The sequence below is a fragment of the Limanda limanda genome, chromosome 19, assembly GCF_963576545.1.
Source record: "Limanda limanda chromosome 19, fLimLim1.1, whole genome shotgun sequence".
Taxonomy (NCBI): Eukaryota; Metazoa; Chordata; class Actinopteri; order Pleuronectiformes; family Pleuronectidae; genus Limanda; species Limanda limanda.
In genome coordinates, this window is record NC_083654.1 from 9,440,105 (window position 1) to 9,462,228 (window position 22,124).

General features: G+C 44.0%; 1 protein-coding gene across 1 annotated transcript; it reads right to left on the reverse strand.

The window, feature by feature from the left end:
• Positions 1–857: 857 nt before the first annotated feature.
• On the reverse strand, positions 858–20,631 carry tax1bp1a (Tax1 (human T-cell leukemia virus type I) binding protein 1a). The gene is made up of 16 exons (XM_061093075.1): positions 20,443–20,631; positions 17,080–17,182; positions 16,340–16,530; positions 15,876–16,031; positions 13,084–13,232; positions 12,171–12,261; positions 11,892–12,077; positions 11,504–11,755; positions 11,042–11,233; positions 9,641–9,713; positions 8,695–9,197; positions 6,499–6,585; positions 5,191–5,377; positions 4,898–5,106; positions 3,803–3,885; positions 858–1,068 (listed from the first exon to the last, which is right to left on the reverse strand). The coding sequence occupies exons 1-16, from the start codon at positions 20,629–20,631 to the stop codon at positions 858–860; spliced, it is 2,862 nt and encodes a 953-aa protein (XP_060949058.1).
• Between the last annotated feature and the right edge of the window lie 1,493 nt (positions 20,632–22,124).

Here is a 22,124-nt window from a genome sequence, read left to right on the forward strand (position 1 = left end):
TTCGACGTACTTTCATATGTACAGTACATTCAGAATAAAGCCTTATTTAGTGCAGATACATGAAAACATAGTGCTGTTTCTGTTCGAACCACCTGACGTCTCTGTTTGCAAAAAACACGGTCATTCGTTCGGTAGCTCATAGATTGCAAGTCAAACACAAAGAAAATCTCCACTATCCTTCATCCGTCGTAATACACTATATACTCGCTCAGATGACTTCTCAAGACATCATATATTCAGATCTCTGCATTTACACTTAAAAAAAACATTTTACTGTCTATTCCTTGCCTTTCCACGACAGGAGGAAAAGATGAAGCACTTTCTCGGCAGCTTTATCACAAGAGAATCCTAATTACTGTAAAGAAATATTGAGAGGGCCACTTAAATGAAGACACTTGAGATGCTAAAAAGTTAGTGTTTTTTTTTGTTTTTTTTTAAATCCTCCCTTCAAAGCTACAATTGACTCTTCATTCTAGTTTTGTAGTGTTGAATTGTTTTTTTTAACACAGAATAAATACATGCTCTTTAAATGGTGCTTTAGTCCATCGAAGCAGAAAGATGAGCGTTAAAAAATAATAGAAAAGTAAAAGATCGTAGCAACTGTTCCCACCTTTTCATGATCCTTTCACCCACTGTGTGTTTAGGAGCCGTCTGAAGCACGACCTCTTGCTTCCTCTCAGGAGCAAACTACATTCTTTTGTAACCTTCAGGAACCGAAAAGGTGTGAATGATTGTAAATCAACGAGAGACAACTTAACCAAACCCCGATCGAAATGAACCAATGGTTGACAAACACACGTTTACCCATACGCTGTACCACGATTCCAGGTGTAAACCCCCCCCCCCCCATAAATCCTTCAATCGATCTGCTCGAAGTTGAGCACGTGGCCGTCGAAGTGCGTGAGGACGTGCCGCTCGAAGAGCTGCTGCTGACAGTTGAGCGGGAACTGCTCGGAGCAGACCGGGCAGACCTTCCAGTGGCTCTCCACGTGCTGCTCGAAGCTGCGCTGCTCGAAGTGGGGGGGGAAGATCACCTCGCACAGCGGGCAGCGCTTGTGAACGTCGTTACTAAGGAGACAGAAAGAGGGCAAATGCTGTAGTTGACACTCGATAATCTGTGGCTCTGCGGCAGTGTCTCTATTGCAGTGACGATCAAACTGTCTCTCCAGCAGATCGGGACGCCTCTGCTCTACAGACCATAATATAACTCATGAAAGACAGGAATTTCAGCAGCGAGGGAAGTTATTGTTAAATCACTGTTACGATGCAACAACTGCGTTACCTCCTGCTTGTTTATTATCTGCATTATGTGCCCGAGGTAGAGAACAGGCACATCATGTTCTCTTCAAGTGGCGACCTGTGTTTACATGTTATCATAAATTGATATATTTACCATAAGATTTTTTATATGTTGTTTATATAGGAATTAAACGGATCCATTGGGGTAAATAAGATTGGAGATTTGTGATTTAGAAGGATAACACAAAAATGACCCAACCGATTTCCAGTCAATTTTATTTTCACTTTCTTTAAGATTGTGAGATAGGTTTTTGCAAACAGTCTTTACAATTTGGTGCAGATCCAAATAAAAATCCGAAACTAGCGAATTTAAATAGGGGGGCTGTTGGGCCTTGGCGGAGGTATATGTTCTCTAAGAGCCATTCTAGATATATTATTCTTTCCTCTGCCAAGGAAGTTGTTTGGCTGTAGCAGCTACTTTATTAGAAGTTCTAATCTGGTGGTTGTAACTTGGTATCCAAATAATAATCCTGATTATGCGCACCAAAGTTAACCATGGTGTCCCACAGGGGTCTGTGCTCGGCCCAATTTTATTCTCATTATATATGCTTCCACTAGGAAACATTATCAGGACACACTCGGTAAATTTTCACTGTTATGCGGATGACACCCAGTTATATTTGTCAATAAAACCTGATCAAAGTAATCAATTAACTAAACTTCGAGCATGTCTCAAGGACATAAAAACCTGGATGACCCGCAATTTTCTCTTATTAAACTCAGATAAAACAGAGGTTATAATACTCGGCCCTAAACACCTTAGAGATACATTATCTAATGATATAGCTGCGCTAGATGACATTGCCCTTGCTTCCAATGACACAGTCAGGAACTTGGGAGTGATCTTCGATCCTGATTTGTCCTTTAATAGTCACTTAAAAGTAATTTCTAGGACCGCGTTTTTCCACTTGCGTAATATCTCAAAAATCAGACATGTCCTTTCGCAAAAAGATGCAGAAAAACTAGTCCACGCCTTTGTTACATCGAGACTGGACTATTGTAATTCATTATTATCAGACTCCAGCAGCAAGTCGTTAAAGACTCTGCAGCTGGTCCAAAATGCCGCAGAACGTGTCCTGACGAGAACTAAGAAAAGAGAGCACATTTCTCCAGTATTAGCATCGCTACACTGGCTTCCTGTTAAATCTAGAATCGAATTTAAAATTCTCCTCCTCACCTTCAAGGCCCTTAATGATATGGCACCTCTTTACCTTAAAGAGATGTTAGTACCATATCAACCTACTAGAGCACTCCGATCCCAGAACTCAGGTTTACTTGTTGTCCCTAAAGTCTCTAAAAGTAGAGTAGGAGCCAGAGCTTTTAGCCATCAAGCCCCACTGCTGTGGAATAATCTCTCACTTTCAGTTAGGGAAGCAGACACGCTCTGTTCGTTTAAAAGTAGACTCAAAACCTTCCTTTTTTATAAAGCTTATAGTTAGAGCTAATTAGTGCGATGTTCCAAATTTGATTAAATGGCAAAAACCCCTGATGATGCTAAGACGCACAGGGAATTTATGACACAAGACACACGGAGCTTCTCTTTCCTGCTTCTCCTTCCTTCCTTTTTCTCCATATTTATCACATCAAGATAATTCTTATCTGATCAGTACATGTTACTAACTTGACCCCTTTTCCCGGAGTTTCTGTGCCTTAGCGCCCCTGCGGATGCAGGGCCACAGCTGTGGCCGCACCATGGATTATGATTGTGGATCGCGTGTCGGAGGTCGCAATGGTGGATCCAGTTCGGTGGATTCTGTATCGTGCCAGCTGATCGTCGTTGTAATGGAGGATCCTTTGTCGCGTTGGCATCGGATGATGAGGGACCACGACCGAGGCGGCAGCTGATAATGGATTCTAACTGGCGGCGGTGGACAATGACTGTGGATTATAGTGGATCTCATCCTGACGCTGGATCGTGGTCTTGCTGGCTGCTGGCCAGAGACTGTGATTGCAGCGGGACTGCCTGACACATAGTATTGAAAAATGTTTAGCCTCATGGATGCTGCTAAAAATCCTGATGATGTTTTCTTACACCTGACATCTATTGCACTTCTGTCCGTCCTGAGAGAGGGATCCCTCACATGTGGCTCTCTCTGAGGTTTCTACATATTTTTACCTGTGAAAAGGGTTTTTAGTAGTTTTTCCTTACTCTTGTTGAGGGTTAAGGACAGAGGATGTCACACAATGTTAAAGCCCCATGAGATGAATTGTTATTTGTGAATGTGGGCTATACAAATAAAATTTGATTGATTGATTGATTGATTGATAGGTCTTAAAAGTAGTTTCATTTAAAAAAGTAATTGGCAAATCAATTGATAACGTATATGTTTTTCTCTATTTTCTGCTTTTCTATAGCTTTTGTATTTCTACTTTGTTATTGTCTTGGTCTGTATATAATTCCGGAAAATGAACGAACCCACTGCCTTGGCTTGGTTTTTTGTCAGCGAGCAAGTGTTTTCTTGTGTAATATTTTGGGAAAGTCTTGTTTGAGGAGGTGTTTTACCTGGAGTCGAAGCAGAAGCTGCCCCTGGCCTCACGGCGTCGACTGGACTGATGATCACAGGACGGCTGAGCCCCGTCAGTGACCTACAAGCACATTAAGAAAAGAATGAATGATTTCTTTTACTTTGAGCCAATGTAATAGAATCGGGAGATGGGTTGACAGAATGATCTGAGCCAGGAAAGATTAGTGTGCATATGAATGCAGAGCCAGGTATCTTTTTTAGAGCGGAGCGTACAAAAAACCTCCCAAAACAACCATAATATAAAATCTAGAAAACACTAAATGATCCGAAGTCCGTGCCTGTGCAAAGTCCCTCCCAATTACTCTCTCCTGATCCTCATTAGCTTCGTCTCTCTCGAGTTCTGAGGGAGTGACGTTAATTAGAGCTTTATGCAAATGAGTTCAAAGCCTCATCTTTTAAGGGCGCGTTGCATTTTCCTTCATCCAGCGGGGAGGAGCACTCCAGGGACGAGAGACAGAGACAGGGTGAAATAAGCAAGGGATCATGAGCATGACAGGAACTCGCTGGCTGCAAAGACACAAAGCCGAGATGGAAAAGAAAGGCTCTGGACAAAAGTCGTGTGTTTTGCATTTATGTTAATTCTGCTGAACTGAGACCAGATTGATGATGTGATGCTTTTATGACTCATTGACAAATAAACAGATGGTATTCATGTATGCATTATTGACTCATAATGTAAAACATGTAAAATCTTAGTTAATACCCATACTCCATACAAGATAAAGCCACCAGCCTGAGTTTTAGTTGCCTCTTCCTAGGAGGTAATGTTTTCACCCCTGCCCGTTTGTTTGTTTGTTTGTTGGTTGTTTCAGCAGGATTCATCGTACTTCCGCCAAACTTGGTGGAGTAATGTGACGTTAGCAAAGTAAGAACCAATTAAATTTTGGTGTGGATCTGAGCATTGAACACTGGATTATTGGGCATTTTGCAAGTTTAACCGCTTCCCCAGGGAATGATTCATTGGATCTTGATGAAAAAGAAAAAAAATCGGGCACTATTAGTGGACTGATATTTATGAGTGTGTTAATTTAGGTGCAGCTTGATTGGACTTGAGTGTATTTATATGGACGTACAGTTCGTGGCTCCTCTGGTGGATGCTCCAGGCTCTCAGGGGGGCTGGTGCTGCGACAGGGCTGGATGCAGACCACCTCTCGGTCCCAGCCAGGTGCCCCGGCTTCCGGGCTTCGAGGTGTCATCGGGGGTGCACAGGGAGGGGCGCAGGGCGGGGCCTCCGGTGGTGGACGGGACATGTGCTCAGGAGAAAGAGCAATATCTGCCCGGTCTAAAACATAAAAAAAGGGGGGTTACACATCCTGACAGAGAGGAGCATGAAAGAATGGTTGACCGGAGTTTGAATTCCTCCCACCACTCGTGGTGTCGGTGGAGTAGGGATTGCCGAACTGCAGCTCAGCGGGCCGCTGCGGCACCAGCGGTGGAGGGGAGGGGTCCTGGGGGTAGGGCAGCGGGTAGCGCAGCACCATGGGCTGCCTGGCCTCAGCAGCCTGGGCACCGGCCTCCTGCTCCCTCTGCCTGCACACGTACCGCTGCAGCTCCTGGAGGAGAGGGAGCACCCGTCTTTGAAAACAATCCTTAATAGCAAACAGACGCTACAGCAGCGTTTTAAGATTAAGATACATTTATTTGTCCCAAACACATGCACAGACATACTCATGCAAGGAGGGAAATTTAACCTCTGCTTTTAACCCATCTGGTGCAGGACACACAGAGCAGTGAGCAGCCATGTACGGCGCCCGGGGAGCAGATGTTGGGGGAGTAAGGTGCCTTGCTCAGGGGCACTAGACAGGGTAGGGAGAATCCTCCTGGATTTTTGGACAGATCAATCCAGGTTCGTCTTTTTGTTGTTTCTCCGTGGAGTCGAACCAGAGACGAACCTTTTCTGCCCATAGTCCAAGCTTCTGCCACTAGTCCACCTCTCATCATGTCATAGAATATTCTCATTACTTCTAAATTATATATTCCTTTTTGAAAATTTTCATTAAGTGCACTGTTGGGACCACACGGGCACCCGGTTCTTTCAGCTCAAGAGTTTAACTTTCCCCCGACACTGTCCCTGCCCTTTGTGATTATATCTGAAGCAAGAGCATTAGTACCCTACTCATTACTGTAATGGGTGTCAGACTCTGGCTCCCTCCGCTCTGGCTTCGCTGATAGAGGCACTCGCCCTCGCCCTCTTTTCTTTTCTTTTTTTTACCTCCCTCCCTCCCCACCCGATTCCGCCCGACGACTTCATTAGTGCGCTGCTATCAGGTTTAACATTTAAACCAGGGTTGGGAAGGTGAAACAGACACGTCGCCTGGCATTTGCACTGTCTAATGGCACTGTACCAACGGGCGAGGGAGGAAGTATAGATGTTTTAATTAGTGGATAGTGGGGGAGTGTGAAGGGAAAGGGAAATTTACAGAAAAGAGCCCAGACATTGCACTTAAAAGGTGATGATATTTCAATGGAATTCAATTGAAAGCCTAAGTTATCTGCATAATGGATGTGCAGTCAGCGGCTTTAAGAAGAGATTGGTATTCCGAGGGTTTATAGCTTTTTAAAAATGTAACTTAACTCATATTTATGATGAAAACAAAAAGAAAGTGCTGTTTGGAATTATGAAGAACCGATCCAGTAAAGGCTTATTCATTTCGGAGCATGTTTGATGCGTTACCTCCTGTAGCTGCTCCTTGTCTCTCAGCGCCTGGGCCAGGTTTCGTTTCAGCTCCGTCACCTCACTGGCTCGCTCGGCCATCTGCACCTACAGACAGAAAAAATATTAACATCAAGGCCGAGATCATCATTATTATGAAATCATAGGATTATTGCATCCATTTCAGCTAGAGGCCAAATTGTTTATCTTTGTATACAGTGTACAATCAGAACACAATGAATTTATCTTTGCTCTCGTTGTTGTGTGGTGTATTTCTTTAAGTAACAATTTTCTGCTCATTGACTCCATGACTCCTAACTGTATTTGTTAAGGACAGATTAACTAGTTTCTTGGAACAGATTAATTTAATCTGGCACTGCCGACAACCTTTTGCCCTTTTTTCTTACTTTCAGGTTAAGTTTCTGCTCCGTTTGTGTCGACTGATGAAGAGGGAACATCACCCAGATCTAAAGGTGTGGTGATAATGAAACACACACACACACACACAATCACGTTGTGTCCAGGGCAGACAGGAGAAGAGGGGGTTGTAGTAAATATCAGACTTTCTAACAGGACTGACCCTGTGGGATAGTTTACGTGACTAGTTGCCTGCTCGTCTCTTATTTCAACCCATTACAAAGGTTCCAATTCCCCCGTCTCCTGCAGTTTCTCTCTCTGCTTCATGTCTGTCTGTCTATCCCGCTTCTCTCACTCCTAAATTCTCTAAGCTTCTCTCGCTCCCCCCCTCCTTCCCTTTCATCTCCCTTTGTCCTCTCTCGCTCGCTCCCCTCTTTTCATAAATTTACAGCGCAGCATTAGGAGGTTAAGTTCAGGTGAAGGGAGTCTGCAGCAGTGAATTTCTAAGCTTCGCCCTCCCCTCTCGACTCTCCCCGTCTTATTCCTCTCCCTCGCCTCCATTCTCCGGGCGGCTGATGTAAACAAGCCGTAAAGCACGGCGTTCTGCGGATGCCTTGCTTGTCAGTCTCCGGGGCCATTAAGAGTGGCTCCGGGCCCGGGGCGCTCGCCTAAGACGGGAGACTCTACCGAAGACAGGGAGAGTCTTATTTACAGCGCCAATAAACACACTCACTCATGGAGATTAAATGGCAGTAGGTACTTTGGCGGACGTTCACACGCAAAATGCAGCAGGATCCACGTAGAGGCAACAAGCTCAATACTTGTACTGGGTCACACAAACTGAAACCGTACACACACACTGGCTCATGTGTGGCACTGATGCAGCAGCTACATGTTTGTGCATGCGGCAGCGCCAGTTAAATGCATGCTTTTTAACAAAGTGTTTTTATTAACCAATTAAGAAAATGGATTTCAACCCACGATACGTACATATACTCCAGTGCAACCTCTAGCTATACCCGGTCGACTCAAATGCTAAAATATTGTACTTCTCAAGAGATTTGTCTCACAGCATAAACTACTTTGTGGAGCAGGAAGACATGCAGCAAAGGGTCAGGTCAGAATGAAACCTGCAGCCACTTCAAGAGGACTCAAGCCACCGTACAAGGGCAACTGCACAACCATATTGGCCAACGTCACTTTTTAACCGAAATTCAAAAGTGGAGAGAAAGTTCAAATACTACTCACACTATTCAAAGTGTAATGACCGGTTGGAATTCAAAGTCTAGAAGCACCAGACTGACCCAAGTAGTTTGCCAGCAGAGGGCACTCACTATCAGCTTATTAGATTCCCATCTTGACCTATCAGGTAAATAGGGCGGTACTGTTATATTGTTTCACTATGATAATGGACAACACTAGCAAATAAGGCTGTCCTGCATCTTACTCTTCTAACGACAACAAATATGTGGGATTTCTGTTAGCCTTTCACCAATCTTAAATTTTAGGTTCGGAAAAAGTGGCAGGCCTAGAAATATTTCGGGACATTTTAAGGTCTAAATTGAAAAATGCTAAGGCTAATCAGGAATGAAATAATTATAAGTTGAAGCACAAATTTTGCGCACTCACATATGTGCTTTACATGCTCTTTAATGGAGCATGTGTGTTGCTGGAGGCACTGTAGCTGCCTTGCTCAAGGGCTCGCACACAGTTGCTAAACATTGCTCATATTTCCAGCCACTCTGAGGAGTTTATCCAACACCCTTAGTCACAACTCTGAGCTTTCAGGTACATGGCGTGTTTGCTGTGTGTGTGTGTGTGTGTGTGTGTGTGTGTGTCTGTGCGTGTTTGTGTGATTACCCTGAATCGCTCCTCCTCATTGGCCAGCCTCTGTTTGAGCGTCTCGTTGATGGCGCACTGCTCCCGCCACTTCTCCTCCATCATCGCTAGCTCCTCCTCCACCGAGCGAGTCTGCTCTATCTCCACCTCTTCCATGCTCATCCCCTCCACCTCTACCTCCAGCAGCACCTGCACCTCCTCGACGTGCCTCACTTCCTCTAGCTTCAGTGCACCCTCCACCTCGGCGCCATGCCTCTTGTTCTCCACCTCTACCCAGCTCGTCATCCGCAGGCTCTCCTCCGGCAGGCTCTCCTTCTCTTCTTTCTTCTCCTTTTCTTTGTTTTCATTTTGGATCCATTCTCCCACACTCTCTGCCTCGGCCCACTCCCTCTGAATATGCTCTGTCTGCCTGTCATCTGTATCTGTACTGAGCTGTGTGTCAGTGGATGTAGGTTTCCTGCTCAGGAGCTCTGGGATGAGTGTTATCTCAGTTGCTTCCTGTAGAACTGCAGTAGCTATGTTTCCTGTAAAAACACAGAAGGTATACATCTGAACATCCTCTGCGTTGATTGAAGTATTAATAATTACTATGATGAGCTAATTACGGACATTTTAACATAATCGCTTTTTATTTTCCCGACAACACCTGGAATCCTTTTTATCACAGGTCTGTAATTAACATTTTTGTTTTTTCCATCACCCCAGCTCATCCACCTCCGCTTTCATTCATTTCCCTTTTCCATGAATGATTTTTCGAAAATCTCAGAATCTGCCTGAACTTGTTGTCTAAACATGTGGATTTTCACGTGTCTAGGCGAAGACAGAAATAGTAATTGCACAGTAAGAAGAAAGAAAAAAGTCTCGTCATGTAAAGCCATGTCAAAGTGGGCTGTATCACTTACAGTGAAATATGTTTTGCGATTACGAATCAATATGAGGAGACTCGGTGAAAAGAAACATACTGTACCTGCTGTGGGTGATTCTGGACTAGGGGTCAGCGGTTCGTGTGTTGTCTCAGTCGATGCATTTCTTTTTGGCTCCTGCAAACAGACACACAGCAATGTGAACAATACATCAACTAGTGGTGTTTTTTTTTTTTTTTTTAATACTTTAGTTACAATTATATATGTAACAGCCCCTGGCTGGCAAAACATGACGAGGAGAGTTTCAGAGTTTAAAAGATACCTAGTGTGTATGCGGAAAGGATGTTCTCCACTGCAGGAGATATAGTAACGGCCCAGAGGAGCACTCTAACATATGAGCAGGTTGACCAACTCTTTTTTCTGAACAAAAATGCCAATATTCCCAAATGAATTTAACATTTTGGGTCATGACCTTGCAGCCAACTGGACTGAACTCTAGTAGTACACATTTTTTAATTTTTCTCAATTTGATTGAAGCTCTAATTTACTCTTATTTATATGATTATTCTCAGGTATATGTTACTCTATTATGTCTTCTTTATGTTACTGTATTGTATTTAAATAATTGTAAGTTATGTGCTGGGAGCTCAGTGTTCATGTGAGAGGTCTCCTATTCAGAAAATAATTACAAAGGTCCTGTGTCCTGAATGTTCAAGGACAAAGTTTTTGCACTACCCGTTCTTAGTTTTTGCACTTCAGTTAATGTGTAGAAGACTATGTTGTTCACAGAATTAAATGTGACATTTGAAGTGAGTTGAGCAGTCTTATTTTCCTCATTTTTTGTAATGCCTTTCAATAATATGGGGGACATGAATCGCAATATATCGCAGAATCAAATCGCAATACTTGCAGTATCGCAATATATCGCAGAATCGCATTACTAAATTGAATCGTGGCCCAAATATCGCAATACTATTGAATCGTCACATTTTTGCCAATTCCCACCCCTAACATCAACCCAATCTGATTACAACTAGTTGTTTAGTTATAAATCTGAAGGCTTCAGAAAGTGTCATGTAGGGCCGGAATGTACTTGCGAATGTCAACTGCGCATACACGTATACAAAATGGCTGCTTGCTTACACAAGATGCAATACCCACATAAAGCTTGGGGTAGTAGCGAGTCCTTGACAGGGTCAGTGGGCGCGTCATTAGGAGCTCGTCAGCAGCAACAGATATGGAAGATAGTTTTGAAGAAAAACTTGAGGTCAAGTCTGAAATTACCCACATGTATGATGTGTCTGAAATACCACTTACGTATGTGCCGTCGCTTTTTCTGTCTCGATCTTAACATTAGACAAATGGTGATCTATTGGGTGTTGCCATTTTTGTTCATGTTGACCGCACACATATCCAGAAGCAGCCGAAAATCGGTTCTATGTTCTCAACACGCGATTAAACAGCAAGGATACTGTGGGCCTAAGTCCCACCGTCCAGTAACTTACCCCCTGTGACTCGGTTGTGTTCAGTTTAGCGACCTGCCTGCGGAGGCGCTGACACTCCCGGTACTTCTCCTTATAGTGTTCAGCAGCCATGTGGAGACGCAGTTTGAGCTCCTCCACCTCCCTCTGCAGCTCAGCCTCTGCTTCTGACACCACCATCATACTGGGTGTCACCTCCCCACTTGTCCCAACACCCTGGAACAGGGGAAAAGATGTTTAAGAAAATGAAGCTAGACACAAATTAGACAATTCGTGTCTAATTTAAAGCAGCACACGTTGATGCAATACAGAAATAGGATTTAGCCACAAGACTATTATGTTCTACTGCCTTTATGTGATATTAGTCAACTCTACATTAAATACGATCTCTTCTTTGTTGTGATTTCTCATTAAAATGTTATGATCTTCCTAGCCAATCACTTCACAGAGAGTGAAAGATACTAATTAAGGGTTTCTAGTACTTACCACTTCCTTTTGTGCAGTGCTCCTCATGCGGTCTAACTGGCTCTCCATGCGTTGGCACTCGGCCTGAGCATCGGCTAAACTGGCGCGGAGCTTGTCAGCCTCCAAGCGGGCGCGGTACAGCTCAGTCATCGTGTGGTCCCGGGCGCTGGCTGAGTCACGGAGCTCCGCGGCCAGCAGGGACGCCTGCTGCCGGGACGCCTGCAGCTGCTCCTCGGCCTGACGGAGCTGCTCGCGTATACGGGCCAGTTCTGCCTAAAGACATAAAGAAGGAAATGAAATAGACATTAGTTGATTTCACTAAAAAGGTTTGCAAAGGTATAAGTGTGGTAGACATTTATTTATTGTATTTATACTGTGGCTGTTTGATATTTAAAACAACCACTACTACCTTATCAGACTTGTGCACCAGCAGCTCTTTCTCTAAGCTGTCCCGCTGGGCATGACAGGCTCTGAGCCTTTCCAGCTCCTCCTGGAACTGGGCAATGGTCACCTCGCGGTTCAGCTCCACTGCTTTCAACATCTGGAGCTCTGCACTCAGCTTCGTGTTTTCCAGCTCAGAGCTGCGCAGGTGGACCTACGCAATGAGACAGCACGGAGAAAGAGAAAAATGCCTCAGTTACGGCTTTTCATTTAGGCCGTCTTCTAGCGGCGAAGAGCTGTCCCCCACCTTGTAGAGTTCTCTTTCATCCTTCTCGTTCTTAAGTTGGCTCTCCAGACTGTCTCTCTCTGCCGTCAGCTTCTTCAGACGATCACGCAGACTGGGGGAAAAAACAAGTCCAAGATGGGGTGTCAAGGAATGCTCACTTATTGTTCATTAGCTAAATATGCAACTTTAGCAGGCTGTAAAATCTGCTTTGGAAAAAGCTCGAGTTGGCATATGTCTATGCAGCAACACTTCCTGGTTTTTGGCGAAGCTTTGATTGTATTTGGATGGAAGTGCAAATGCAACGTTTACAAGGACGAAGAAAAACAGAAAGATGTTCCAACTTTGTTTAAACTAACCAAGAATCCCTTGATTAAAATTATATATTTATGAGTCCAAAGAAATTAATTGTTAAGGTCCTTGTACAGCAAGTGCATATTTAGCATGTTTTTTTTAAATCCGTCAACCAATGAAAATTATCACACACAGATACCCAAGATGCCACCAAGGACAAGGACTACGAAATTATCCAGATCGCTTCCAAGTCTTTTAAGGATGTCAGTGGTCCAGTTTTATACGCTACCAGAACTGAGATTGCATATTAAAAAAGAAAAAAAAAATTGTGTGATCCAATTGAGCCCCAACAGCTCAAACAACTCTGACAGATGCGAAAAAATGCAACCTGTCACGACAACTTGGACTTGGTTCGCAAAGACCTTAACTGAGACTATTGTTTGAGTGGTGCTGATTCCACTCAATGACAATTGCCGAAGCCTGGGTTTGTGCTTGAACAGATTTTGTCCACTGCATGTGGACAAATGGAATGATGAACATGTTGAGCAAGCAGAAAGCAGGCAAGAAACCTGCTTCAAACACAGTTATTCCTCACAGAAATGGACGAGTCTGGATGATTGATGGACATGTGTTCTCCACTAACCAGTCCAGCTCCGTCTCCTTTTGCAGGCCTCTCTGGCTGACTCCCAGCAGGTCTTCTTCTAGCTGGCGGACTCGGTCCGTGGCCTCATTCAGCCTCCGCCTCACCTCCTCCCTCTCCTCTGACAGGCCCTGCGACGAGCGCAGCAGCTCCTGTATGACAGAGGAGGCAGACGTGGATCACAGTGACAGGGGCAGGAGCCAATCACTGCAGCTTTGGGTGTGGAGAAGTAGTGTTGGACTACGGCTGAAGATTTGGCAACACTCATGATTAAACACAGATGGTAATTTTTCATGTGATGCAGGGCCGTCATGTTGCATATATTACATGCTATATGTTGCACTGCTTTTATGCATTTTGTATTTATATTTTATACCAGTTGCAACCCATATTAATCTAATTCTGTTTATCACTGCAGCACCTTATTGAATGTTATATTTTTATGGAAACCGCAAGTGTAAATTTGCACAAATATTAGCAAACATGTATTGATATAGTGTAAAATACTATGAAACATAAGTTGGTTTGCAAATACTTTGCAAACTTTTATCATACATATTTATAGGACAGCTGGAAAAAGGGAAACCTTCCCCCAGGCATCTCTTAAGTCTTACCTTATCAAAAGGGTTATGCAGATTACGATGGCTGCGAAAGGCACATTCAGTATCTAAGGTAGCTGAAATGTTTTATTACAGCAGTGTGAAGTGAATGCATGCAGGAAAAAAATGTAATCTGCCTAGCATTGGTGAACTCCAAAAAAATTCCAGTTATCGTTCCACAGATCATGTAAGATCTGTTTTACCCACGTTGGGCTCCTGCAGAGGAAATACCTTGTTTGAACTTGGTGCTAATCAGCAGTGAAGAACATTAAATCACTCATAGGACATAACTACATACCTCTGCACACACACTCCCTTCTATTAGTAGCACGCCCACACACACACACTCGCAAACACACACTTTAAGGAGGACGGTGAACACAGCTACACACTCAAGGACATATGGAGACAGGCAGATATGTGCAGGGTACAGCCATCAATCCAGAACTGATGGACTGTACATGCGCACAAACCGACGCACACTCAAGCCTGTCTCCCTCTGGGCTTGGCTCTGCGTAGATTACTGTATGATTTTTACTGCTGGCGTTTGGAAAGCACTTTAGCAGTGCATAAAGACCTTATAAAAAGTGTAGTCGTAAAATTAGCAGCCACAAAATATGTACTTATGTTTTCATGTTAAACTCAAAGGATATTTTCATCGTCATGGCATGAGCTAACGCACCTACTGTAAATGCCCTACAAAGACACACACACACACACACACCTACTCGCACAAGTCGTATATCTTCACATGGACATGACCGTTGAATGAAAAGCAGCACAGTAATAACAGTGTGTGTCTGTATTACCATGTAATTTATGGCGATTTTGTACTTTGTAAAAAAAAAGAAGAAAAAGAAAAAGAAAAAAGAGCAGCAGACTAACTCAAAGCAGCATGTTCTCACTCTGGAGTCTGGACCTGAGAGCTGCACCAGGGGGCGATAAGAGACTGGTTTCAAACTCACTATACTCCAGGCGCTGTTTCACAACAGACCTCTCTGCTTTCTTTGAGTTTCCTCAACATGACTGGTTTTAGGTGTGTGTGCCAAGCTACTGCTCATCACATGAGCAAGTCATAAAATACGAAAATCTCAAATCTGACTCAGCCTGGTCAATGAGTGAACGGAGAAGGCACAAGGGTAGTGAGGAGTATTTTTATGTACCTAATCTGAGCTAAATTATCTCTTTTCAGGTCATGCCAATAAACTCTGAACTGAAATCACTTTTTTTTAAAAAGAGTGAAAGACAGGAACAGAGAGACATACAGGAGCAGAGAGACAGACCGGGACAGAGAGGCATGCAAGAACAGAGAGACATACAGGAAGAGAGAGACATACAGGAGCAGAGAGACAGACAGGGACAGAGAGACAGACAGGCAGGGAGAAAATAGACAGTGAGAAAGCAGTGGCCACTGAATCGCGTGACTGAGTGGTGTTTGTCCCTGAGGCTGGGCAGGGCCCTTTTTTCAGGCAGGCGGTTTTGTGGACTACCCTGCTCATTCCACACACAGACTAAAAGGGTTTGCAAGCGGGTGGCATAATGAGTGTGTTTGTGCGTGTGTGCACGCTTGTGCATGTGTGAATGCACATTAGAAAGGCCTTGTGGTGTGGAACCCAAATGTGAGTGTGAGTTTGAAGGGGGGCAGTTTGTGAATGTGTATAAGCGCCCGCGCATGTGTGTGTTTGTGCGTTTGACGTCATGTTTGTTCACTCTGTGGTTGCGATGGCACCTTCCCTGACGCCAGATGCCCGAGAAAACTGGGTCCCAACTCCATTCTGGCCCACTGAGTCGAGGTCGTTAAAAAAGGAGAGAAACACTGGCACTTACATACACACTCATTGTGGCTCTTTGTGCGTCTCAAAAACAGGGACACAGATTATTCATGAATTCGGGCGTTTGAAGTTTTTAGACCTGTGATCACTGGTGAGGAACCGGCTCCACACACATATGCAAACAGAGGCCAACTGTCTATGTATGCACTCACCTCTGCACGTGTGCACACAAAAAATACCTCACATCCGATTTCGTTTCATTTAATTTCACATCACATTTAGTTTAGATACACGGTTTGTGCAGTCATCCTATCCACTTGTTACAACCAATCATGTTATGTTGTGTGTGCATGAAAAACATCCCTCGGCATGCCTGCTTGCCTGCCTTTCTGCCATCACCTCACCTCACCCCCCCTCCTCTAACCTGGTTGTGTGTCCGCAGCAGACAGCATGTCTCCCTCTCCTGCTCCCTCTCCCTGGCCAGTCGTTTCTGCTCCTCCTGCAGCTGATGTTTCTCCTCCTGCAGGAGCCGCATGGCCTTCAGCAGCTCCCTGCGCTCCTGCTGTGCCTCCTCCACTCTCTATAAAGCAGTAGGATACAGAGAGAAGATGAGAATGGTAGTTGCTCTGTGAAGATTATGGTGATCAATTCACCTGGTTTTGTAATTTCCAAGACAGTTCATATCAAGGAAGTATAAATAATAATAATAGATCATTTATGCCGAAATGGGAATTTCTGCTGTTGTCCTCCTTCTACTCAGTGAGGTCAGAGGTCACGTCAGGTCCAACTGTGAATCTGTTATGGGTCATGGGCTTAGCTATGAAACCATTGAATTATGGGTCAAAATGAAAATCTAAATCAGAAGTGCATTGTTTTTGTGAGGCCTACCTCTAACAGGCCCGTCTTCGTGGTGACGACCAGTATGTCTGAGTTGCTGTCGTCCTCGGTAACGGTCAACAGCTCCTCGGTGGGAGTAGCTGACCTGAACTGGAAGGGCGTGCTGGCTCCTCTGATGTCACCGGTGTGTGTGACATAACAGAACTGGTAAAACTCTCCGTCAGATTTAGGGACATAATACCCTACAGTGCAAAGAGAAAAACGTGGGTGTGTTAAATTCACTTTTTTTTCTAAAATTTATAAATAATACAATATTATACAAAAAGCAAAGAGCACTGTCCTTTGCACACAGTACAGTGGCAAGTGAATGTTTCTCTGTGTAAAACATCACATTTTATATGCTAATGAGATCTCACAGGAGAATTATTGATGTGTTGGGCCTGGTTCTCTAGAACGGAGGAGTTAAGTACGGAACCACCCAGCAGCCAACTGCTTTTACTGACTCCTGACACACCACAGCACACTCTCATATTTTCACAGTGTAATATCTGACCGTTCCAGGCCCAGTAAAACCAGTTTGCAGGTTCTCAACGACTGCGTGTGCTTGTGTGCATGTGTGTGGTTTCAAGGTGCTCAGGTCCCAGGCCGTCGTTTGTGGCTGTGTTCCCTTATTAAATAAAAGTGCTGGTTTTTATACGTGCCGTAAAATGGAGGAGTTACTTTGGAATACCTCGAGTCTGTATAGTGGTTTTACCTAGTGTGTGTGTGTGTGTGTGTGTGTGTGTGTGTACCTTGAAACACCACAGTGCTGTGCACAGTACTTCCTGGTTCGTAGTTTTCAGGTACAGAAGACCAAAGGAAGGTGTAGTAATCCCTGGCTGTGCTCCAACCCACCTGAGGAGGCAATGTAAAAAAAATAAAAATAGGACAGTTTATATCTTATCAATATTATTAAGAAAAATCATAAATGTCAAATCCATTTAGATTTAAGATTTACAGCCAGGTTTCATTTATCATAAAAATGTTTGACAGCACACTAGATAAAAAGTATCCGGAGTTTTATTTACAATGGTCAAGGCAAGAATGGAAACATTTAAAACCATGCCTTCCACACACCCTCTCCTCCCCTCACTTCCTACCCCTTCTGGGCTCACAAGAAAAAGAGAGGGGGCAGAGAAGGTGTTAGAATGGGGTGGGAAGCCAGGGGTGCACAAAGCTCTGTGTGTAAGTATACACACATGCACAGACTTCTGAGACGGCACAGAATGTCCCACGTGGAAAGGTTGAGGGAGGGGGGTGAGAACAGAGGAAGAAAAGGTGAACATTTTACACCAAATGGAAAGGGAGATGTAGTTTCATGAATTTCATGTGTTGTTAGGTGATGTACGATGACATGGAGTTGTGAAGATCATAACTCAGGTCCTGCGCCGTAAATCTGTCGGGCTCAAACTGCACACTGGGCTGCTAACATTCATACACACACCTCGTTTCAGCTCACATGTGCTAAACGTGCTTGTGACATTACGGAGCTGCACTTCAGCTGTGCCCAAGTAAAACACCTGTGGGCACTGTGTGACACAAAAGTGGCACGAGAGAGAAGCCTCGTTATTTGGACAGCTGTCAGGTAATGATCATATCATATTGCCGTTAAGGAGGTTGCTTTACGACTGTAGGCTGTATAGAAAATTACAGGATGCACAAAACACTGGGAGGGGCTACTTGCCTTTTTTGTTTAACTTTCAAAATAAACTACAACATTACAAAACTGACAAGTAAGGTGCAAGTAAGAAATACATTTCAAATGGTTCCTGAAAATCATTTACACAGTTGGTTATTGAAAGAAAAAACATTACGTTTTCTAACCCTAACTAAAATGAACCCACCCAGATAAAAATAAGAATTGGCCAAAACCTGACAAAGCATTTGGCAGCTTAACCCGGTAACCGTAAATCAACTGATCTACTCGAAGCATTTGTCAAAATCTCAGGTAAAATTATTCTGTTGCATAACAGATAATTGTAGTGTTTGCCTTATCAACCTATTACACTCAGTATAATGCCATTCCAAACAAAGTGATAGCCAGCATGGCAACCTAGGCCAAGAACATTCTTTTCGCCTCCGACAGTATCTCAGTGAGAGGCTTGGCAGCGATGGACGCTCTCCAACGTCGCTTGTGTGCTCACGTGTATTTGCTTAACAGCAACGGGACATAAATAATTTTGCTAATTGCAGAGTGAAGTTGACTGACATTTAGCTAGGTATGGTTTGGCATTCCAACACGGGAGTGATGTTATAAAATAATCACAGGCAAAGCAGCTATCAATCATTCAACCAAGGTGTGAGGGAACAGCATGATGACACGTTAATTATACACTCACACAACGGGTTTCTCCCTGTCGACCCAACAAACATGCCACGACCCAAAAAAAAAAAAGAAGAAGCTCCACAGGGCTTATAAGGAGTTATGTGTATGTGTGTTCATGTGCGTGTGCGTGAGTGTGTCAAGCTTAACAGAACTTTCTCTTGACAAGTGCAGGAACAAATGAATGTGACCATGTTTGTAAAAGATTACCACAATGCATGAAGACACAATAGAACTTGACAAGCTTGTTTTGAATGTGCACTGTTGTAAACTGATTACTGTGTATATAATAATGCAAGTGAGTTAGAAAACCCCATCATCTCAGTAAGTATCTCTTACAAGGATCAGTATTATTGTGTTAAGGACATTACCAGCCACTAGGTGGTGTCTGTGCGCAACTCAAACCAACAGCGCCTGCCAGAGCAGTCTGAGTCATTTTCAGAGCAGCTCAGCTTTATGGCTCAGGCTCTCTTCCCCTCCCTCTCTCTCTCTCTGTCTGAAACAGGTAACGCCTATAGATGTGAAAGCAAAGGGGGGAAACATGCTCTCTCCCTGAGTCATCTCTGCACAAAGGTTTCGCCTCTGGGAGCAAAAGAGTATTACAAACGAACATGGTGATCATCAGTGCTCAGTGGGAAATTCAAACCCAATAAATCATTTATACAATCCAACAACCTGTTGATTTGTTTTCAGTATAATTTCCCGAAGGCGAAACATCAGATTCTTCAGTATTTGTATAGTGGTGTCAGCTCGCTTCCAATTACGAACACGGTTGCTAATTATTATTTCTAAAAGCACACCTTGAGACCGGTTTACACATGCCATCCTGATAGAAGGAATACATGAGCTGAACCTAATAAAATATATACTCATATTGACGGAATTACATATGAATGGAATGAACACACAAGACGACAGACAAGTACGTCAAAAGGATTCAAAAGAAGCGCCGTCTGCTTGTTCCCTGACATGAGGCGCCGACCATGAAACAGGTTTCATTAGCATGCATTACAACAATTAAATTTTCCAATTGACTTTTTCCAAATAAACCCAGCATCTTTATTCTTTTTTAATTGAGTTGGTGGATTTGAAGTCGGTTCTCAAACAACGATAAAATGTTTGTCTTTCGACTTTACGAGACATTAAGTTTCCGAGTTCACATTTCCTGTTAATTACGTGTGAGATTTGATGGCCTTGATAAAAGAGCGAAGCCGAGGGGGGAGGTTGGTTAGCAGGAAGCGGAGAAGAGACCGATGGAAAGACAGAGGGGGGACAAAGAAGTGAAGATGGTGGTGGGGGTGGGGGGAAGAGGTCCTTAATAAGAATCAGAGTGGATCATTAAGAGCAACAAATGTTTGCCCCCCAGCGAGACCTGCTGTAACCAGCCCACCATGTACACTCTTCCTCTTTCTGCATGCACAGCAACCACACCAAAGCTTGTGGTGAGGTGTTAGGCATGTCATGAAGACTTGAGGCATTAGTGTCGGGGCGGATGTATGTGTTAATGTGCCAAGTTCAAACCTATGACCAATTAATAAAACCCTAACACATAATACATGTCACAAACACTTGTAATGGGCTGTGGGAACATCTCCAATCTCTAAGTAGATCTTTGTACCTTAAGTGATTACAGATTAATAAAAGCCTGGTCCTGAAGTGATTGAGCTCGGTGGTGTCTTTGAAGGATGCTCTTAGTAAGTAGCAGCTGTGAGTGTGTGTGTGTGTGTGTGTGTGTGTGTGTGTGTGTGTGTGTGTGTGTGTGTGTGTGTGTGTTTGTTTGTGTGTAATGTACCTTGAAGATGCCCACCCAGTCTTTGGGATTGGGTGTAATGTAGGGGGTCAGGGTGTAGCAACACTCCAGGGGCGCCTGCGGCAGGAAACTCTTCCCCACGTTCTGGAAGATGACGTGGGCAAAGTTGGACGTTTCCATGATGCTGACGCTGCTGCCCGGCGACGAGTCCACCACCTGGAAAGATGACATTGTATCCTGATGGTCACTTCATTTGTCTGAAAGGGAAGAGCAGCAGAGAGCAGTCAGACAATGAGTATAAAAAGAGTGAAGGAAATATACAACTTGTCCTGAGTCATGCACACAAATATGACAGCAGTCAGCCAAGCCTCCTATGTATTGGCTCTATGCCCACCTCCAGGTTAAGGACCATTGTTAAAACAGATGTATGATACATAACCAATGGGGGTTTTTAGTACTCAAGATCCTCTAAAGTTGTTAAAGGTGCGTGCGGAGATGTTTATGTTGCAGCCAATTACGCTGAATAACATCTCATGTAATCTGTGGCACTTACTGATCAGACTAAGAAGATGAAGAAGTCTTCTGTTGTTTCGGTAGAGCCTTGTAAAGCAGCAAGTATGTGAACAAGCCTTGTCCTTACCGTGCAACAAAAAGCCCTTCAGTCTGTAAATGCATGATTTTAGATGTCAGACATTAACTGGTAATGGGAGTATTTTTATAGTGTATGATTGTAAGTTTATTTAAGGGGGATATCAGATTTGATAGATTACCTTATCAGAGTGAGAAGGTAATATACAGTCTATGAAAGCAGTAGTGAAACTTGTCCTTAGGGAGGGTGACATGAGGTTGTGGGCTTAAACCAGGCAGTGACAGTATAAGCATATCATGATTGTATATAGCATGACAGATAATGCAACATCCGGTTTTATCCGAGCATGACACATGCTGCAGAAGTAAAGCCAGGACATATCTGTGGCATCAACCTAAGCATGTGGTTGCTTTTAAAAAAATCTCTCATCAGACCTTATGAAAATATATAATAATAAATAGCTGCAGCATCTCTTGATCACAGTTCTTCTTTAACCACGTTGAAAATGGAGCTGATGCACCGTCACACCACCATAAATAAGCACCTTCGCTGCAGGACAACTGAATTAAAATTGCTCAAACTGTGCATGTGTTGTGGAGAGGAGAAAGAGGAGAAAGAGGAGAAAGAGGAGAAAGAGGAGAAAGAGGAGAAAGAGGAGCCAGTGGGAACGTGCGTGGGTTATTTGCAAATGATGCAGCTGCTTTGCATCCCTACCATGGATGACAACAAGGCTTCAACAAAAAAAACACACCCTGCCCCACATTTGCATGTGACCCAACCCTGGACTGGAGGCTGAGAGAAATGACAGTGAGTCATAACTGAGGCTCGGTTCAGCTAACCAGCTTCCACAACCCTGTCTGTACCCCGAGCCCCAGCGACCAGCACTGAGGGAACGAGTCGTGAAGGCGTCACAGGACATCTCCGTCGTGTCCCCGTGGCCCAGGCAGCCCGCAGGATCATCTTATTTACGATGGCGAGGCAGCTAACGCTAGCTAGCGAGCAGGCCATGTCGTGTCAAGTCACCAGCTAGCTCCACATCCTCCCAGAGACACCCGACGGACGGGAGTTACGAGGCGTTCATTTAGCTTGAAAATGAAAAGCGTACCCTTCTCACATGAACTCCACTTGCAGGGGG

Coding starts and splice junctions, on each gene's coding strand:
- tax1bp1a (XM_061093075.1), bottom strand. CDS start 20,631: ATGTCATCTTTCCAGGTGGTGGACTCGTCGCCGGGCAGCAGCGTCAGC. Junction 13,233..15,875: donor TGCTGCGGACACACAACCAG/GTTAGAGGAGGG, acceptor TCTGTCATACAG/GAGCTGCTGCGCTCGTCGCA. Junction 11,234..11,503: donor GCACTGCACAAAAGGAAGTG/GTAAGTACTAGA, acceptor CCCCTGTTCCAG/GGTGTTGGGACAAGTGGGGA.